This window comes from Vicugna pacos, chromosome 11 (assembly GCF_048564905.1).
Source record: "Vicugna pacos chromosome 11, VicPac4, whole genome shotgun sequence".
Lineage (NCBI taxonomy): Eukaryota > Metazoa > Chordata > Mammalia > Artiodactyla > Camelidae > Vicugna > Vicugna pacos.
Genome location: NC_132997.1, coordinates 57070010 through 57076087, shown reverse-complemented (window position 1 = coordinate 57076087; position 6078 = coordinate 57070010). Strand labels below are relative to the sequence as shown.

The 6078-nt window shown below is 36.4% G+C and overlaps 1 protein-coding gene across 1 annotated transcript; it reads right to left on the bottom strand.

Annotated features, from left to right (window-relative positions):
• Positions 1-4: 4 nt before the first annotated feature.
• Positions 5-163, bottom strand: LOC116282423 (small ribosomal subunit protein eS27-like). Its single transcript, XM_031682403.2, has one exon. It carries the CDS (start codon positions 161-163, stop codon positions 5-7), a length of 159 nt encoding a protein of 52 aa, XP_031538263.1.
• Positions 164-6078: the final 5915 nt, after the last annotated feature.

The following is a 6078-nucleotide window of genomic DNA, read 5'->3' as shown; positions in this document are numbered from 1 at the left end:
GCTTTTAGTGCTGCTTCCAGCTTAAGGAGCATCCTTTTTTAAGTCTTGCTTTTCCTCCTGTAAGCTGGCAGAGGACAGTGGAGCAAACAACAAACAAAACTACTGTTTGTGCATGGCTAAAGGTGGTGGTGATTTTACAGCATCCTGGGCATTTCACATCCATGAAATAGGAACAGGGGCTCTGCACCAGGTACTTTTCTTGTGTTTCCTCTTCTCCTTCTCTGGAGAGGGATGAATGAGATCCTTTGCAAGAGACGTGTTCTCACGGAGAGGTTGTCACTCCCAGAAAGTTGGAATTCTAATTCTTGAGGGTGGGAAAAATGAATATTGGAGACATGTATCCATTTTTATCACCACTTGCAAGTAAGAAAGATAAAATAGATGTTAGATAAGCAAATAACAATACCCACTATAACTTCCCTAATTCCACTGGGGAGACCTACTAGATGCTGAGAGCTGCCTTGGCTGAGAAGCTCTGTCACAGCTCTGACCCCTGGTTTGGATCGCTTGGGTCTAATTCTTATTGGGTTGGACTAGATTTTGCTTCTTCCTCTTGGGTCTGAAATTATGGTGTCACCTTAGAGTTGACCAATCATTCCATCTTAACTGTCCCAGCTCCCCATCCCCCCACCCCCACCCCAAGTATGCTTATAGTATACAGGTTTGGCCAATTTTAGCAAAACAAAACAAAAACAAAGAATTGTTGGTTACTTAAATTCTTTTTTCCTACCGATTTCTCTCATAAAGGAGGTTTAGTATCATGAGAGTGCCTCTTTTTAAATTGACTTTAACAGAACCAGATGGATTTGTCTTTGTAAACAGAAGCATGTGAATAAATGAGAGTGAATGAAGTGAGGTTTTGGCTTTAGCTCAACCACTGAGCATTTTATACGTGTCCTCTGCATGATAATACAGGAAGAAATTCACCAGTTTTGACCAATAAAAATTTCGAGTTCAGCCCACCATCTTGAAATAAAAAATTAGCCATTTTCGAATAAGGCATACCAAGAGTAACAGTTCTTTGTCAAGTTCAGGGACATTTTATAGAAGTTTAGAAGTTATAAGCCTGTCTGTTGGTCCTGCATGGAGTCAACAGATCTTAGCACATTAGACTCAGGAAAGGTTATGATACTATCATAATGGTACCTGAGTTCACACCATCCTCAATACATGTATTGAGAATATTGACTTCACAATGTACTGATGAGAATACTGTACACAGTGTGCTGATGAGAATACACACATGTACTGATGAGAGTACTGACTTCTCTAATAAAGATATCATCATTCAGTTGTTCAAAGATTAAGTGACCACTTATGATGAAGAAGCTAGCACTATGTTTGGCCCACAGAATACCATCAGTAAATATCCTCTGAATCTGAATTTATATGGAGAAAAATTTTCATTGCTATACTAATTAAATACAGTGCATGTCACTCTTTTTTAAAAATGAACTTAAATCTCATTCTGAATTTCCCATTTTAGAAAAATATTTTCAAATCTCTGTAACTAGTATTTAGCACAATGAGCTAGTCAGTTATTTTTCATTAAAAAATATAAAAGCTTGTATTGAAAATTATATCCATAAAGTCCATTTAGTTTTACAACTTAATTATATGTAGTAAAACTTTACTGCCACATTTAACAGGTATTAACCTAATTCTTTTTAAGCAAAAGCAATATGTGACTGGAAGTGAACCCTAAGGTAAGGGGAAAAAAAGAACTCCCTTAAAATATTTCCTTAATATTTATTTTTCAAGAAAGGTCAACTCAGCTAATGCATGAGTTTGCTTAATGTCTCATTTGTGTTATCTCAATATTTTTAGTAAAACAAATTTGTTACTATGGTGTTCAGTTTCAGCATTACCATGAAATAGGCCAATATCAGGAAGACAAAACCAATTGTGAGTTTTGCAATAACAAATTTTAGTCAATTGAGTTTATACTTTGGTTAAAACAATTTTTTAAAACTCAGTGAATAATTGGGAAATATGAGTCTTTGAGATATCTCTTACTGTATTCTAGAGGACTTATCTATTTCTTTTATAATAAAGCCAAGCAAGAAAATGATTCTACCTGAGTGCTGAAAATACATTACTTTTAATCTTCATATACTTCAGAGTGAAATCTCACCAGAATTTCTACCTTTATTTAATGTGTTCCTGTATAAAATAAAATATTCTTTGAAGTTCTCAATAAAAATCCATGAGACACCATTAGATCCTTAAAATATGTTTCATATAGAATATTTACAACTCATAGCTTCAGAAGGTGCCAGCATACCTGTGCATGAGCAATAATATGGACTTCTTGAGTGATCATCTGAAATTCAATTTTACTTTACAACTATTTATTGACTAGTGTATAATCAGAGATAACAAGTTTATTTAATGAATGAAATCCACACTTCATATCAGCATCACCAACTATCATTGGTAGAGTTCCTCACTAGATATTCAACCATATATTAAGTTCTAGAGATACAAAAATATGTAAAGTACAGCTCCAAGAAGTTTGTATTATTGTTCTTGATGTTGATAATGCCAGCATATCACATTTGTATAGTGCTTTTAAAATTAAAAAATATACTTATATCCATTATTTCACTTAACACCCTCAATATCCTTCTAAGGTAGTTGTAGAACAGGTAAAACCATTTCCATTCTACAGATTAAGTGAGCCTCCGCAATTAGGCAACCTGCCCAGGGTCACAAAGCTAGACTGACAGCAGAAGTAAGATTAGAACTACATTTGTATCTAAGGATTTTGACACTTAATTAACTTCTTCAAAACATTTATTTAGGAAGTTTAGACATATTTATAAAACAAGACAGCATGGTAGATGCAGAGACCAAATGGCCAATTTAAAACACACTAAGGAAGCTGTGGGAAGAGAACTTTAGATTTGGAGCCTCGCTTCACAGCCTTCAAGAAGAAGAAGGTTAATTTGAACTGGTTGTGAAGGCAGGTTAAGGTGCATAAAAGCAGGAAAGAACTAGGAAGGCATTGCAGGCAGAGTATGCTTGATCCGGAACGTGCTGCTTGAAATACTGTCCTCCCTGGAATACAATAAGCTAAGGGTATTCATACTTTTAGCAACCCTAACTCCATAATGTCTAACACAGGCCCCCTGAGCATTTTAAATTGGCCACACCTCAGCCTCTTTCCATGACAGGCTCTCAATTTATTTTGGTGAATGGAGAAATGAATGAATGTAGGAATAGACTAAATGAGTGGACAAACAAATATTCACTCAAGGATTGGAAAATCCCAAGGACTCAAGGATTTGGAAATCCATCACATCTCTGAATGACTCAGTTAATTCATGCATTCCTTTATACATCAACTGTATACATGAGTGGTTTGCAAACAGGAATGATTTTGCCCCCCAGGGCATATCTGGAGACATTTTTTATTGTTGTTGTCACAGCTACGAAAGTACTACTGGCATATTTTGAGAATAGGCCAAGGATGAAGCTAAACATCCTACAATACACAGGAATGCACAGAAGAGCCCCCGATAATAAAGAGTTATCCCTTCCAGAATTTCACTAGTGCTTAGGTTGAGAAATCTTGCTTTATAATAAGTGCTAGTGAAGATTTTAGTTTAGTGATGGAGACAGATGTTTCAAATATGTAAACAAATAGATAATTATGGATAATAAATAATAATTATAAAATGGTAAGTACTGTGGAAAAAACTGGGAAATATCATGGAAGAAATTGTTGGGAAATTCTGGATACCTTTCCTGCTCACAAGCAGGAAAGGATAACTGGTCATTTCCAGAGGACAGCATTCTGGAAAATCTCGGGCAGACCAATTAGAAACCCAAACACACCAGAAACCCAGGATAAATTAGGTACCCCTCTGGAAAAAATTCAGTGCCTAAGGCAGTTGTTCTGCTATTTTGCCTCTGAAATGTGGCATCACCTCCAACAACACTGTCAGCATAAAGAAATTAAAAATAAATAGGATAGTATTTGAGACTCAATGAGAAATTCCCATTTTCTTTAAAATGCAAAGACAAATTTTTTTAAAAATAGAAAACTATTTTGGTTTAAAAAGAGATCTAGTATCTGTCCAGGCCCCCTTTCTTGGGGGAGTCAGCACTTCTCCACTCCTGATTCCAGGAGACTGATAATTGGGGGCCCTCTCATCTCTGCCACTGGTGGGGCCCACGTGGCCCAAGCTGGACCAGTCAAACTCTCTTCTGGGCACTCAGAAGGAAGGTCAATGAAGCAAACTCATTTGACATCTTACCCTGGAGAACTTGCATTCCTACCACCGTGAGTCCCAGGGCTAGCGTGACACTTGCTTTCCATAGGCCTTGATTCTTCCATCCTTGGCTCCTGGGAGAAACTCCAGCATTCTCCTGATAATTCCTTTTCTTCAGACCTTCTGGATTAAAACCCTAGCTTCACCACTTACAAGGTGAGCAGTCTTACAAAATCACTTAACATCTCTGTGCCTTAGTTTTCTCATTTGAAAAACAGGGATAATAAAAGAATCTATCTCCCAAAGTTGTGGGGAATAAATGAAATAGTATATGTAGAACTCTGAAAAAATTTCCCTGGAACAGGGTAAATTGTCATCTTTGCTTGAACCAAAGAACCCCAGCTGATTAGTTTGGTATTTTGTTTTAGGAATGGATAGTGACTCAAAGAGGGAAGTAGAAGAACCAGAGCCTTCTTTTTCCTAATTGCTCATCTATCCTTCCAACCCCAGTTCTCATCACAAGTGCTCCTAAAGCCTTCGCTGATTGTTTCTATGTAGGGTCACCTCTTGATAGATGCTGTTGCCTGAAATTACCAACATTTATTCAGTATGCATTGTCTTTGACTGCTAGTGTCTTTTCCTAGACTGTCAGGCCCTATGAAGGCAGAACCACACGTGGTATTTCTTTCTTTCACACTGACAAGTGAATACTCAGTTAGGAATTGTCAAATGAATAACTATGGAAGCCAATCTCCAAGATGCCCACCAATTCTCACCTCTTGGTGATCATGCCATTGTATAGTCCTCTTCCACAGTGAAGAGGCTGGCTTGTATATCTAATAAGGTATTGTGTAAATGAAGGTTTATGACCTCTAAGGCCAAATCCATATAAGATGTTTGAGTTCCTGCCTTACTCTCTCGTAGAGCACTCTGTTTAGGAGAAGCCGGCCACAGTGTGGATAACACTCTAGGAGCCTTATAGAGAAGTCCGCATGGTAAAGAATTAAGTCTCTTACCTACAGTCAGCACTTTTTTGCCACTTTGAGCCATCTTAGAATGGTATCCTCCAACCCTAGTCAAAGCTTCAGATGCTGGTACTCTAGGCAACATTTGATTGTAACCTCATGAGAAACCCTGAGCCAGAACCATCCAGGTGAGTCACTTTTGACCCATAGAAACTGTAAGATAATAAATGTTTATTGCTAACGTTAACCACTGTATGTAAAAACAGATTAAAAACAAATTTCTTCTGTATAGCACAGGGAACTGTATTCAATATCTTGTAATAACCTTTAATGGAAAAGAATACAAAAATTAATATATGTATATATATGCATGACTGGGACATTATGCTGTACACCAGAAATTGACACATTGTGACTGACTATACTTCAATTAAAAAATAAAAAGAATTATCAACTGGAAAAAAATATGCTGTACACTAGAAACTAACACATTATAAAATCAACTATATGCTTCAATTTAAAAATAAAAAAATTATAGATATAAATTTTAAAATAAATAAATGTTGCTGTTTTAAGCTACTAAGTTTTAGGGTAATTTAATACACAGCACAAGATAACTAACATGATAATTGATTCCATCGTGGGAGAAACACAAACTCCATGTTTATTTGAGCTATTAAAGTGACAGGGGTGACAAATTTGTTTCCTTGAATAAACAATTCCTATAAACAAAGTCACTTTAATGTATGATGACTCAGTTCCCCTTAGAGGCTGAAGGCAGAAACAAGAACAACTTGCATATTGTACCAATGGTAATTCTTAACGTGTCAAATACTTAATAATAAATACAATACCTTTTTAGGTACTTCACTAATAAGAGATGAACAAGGTGGATT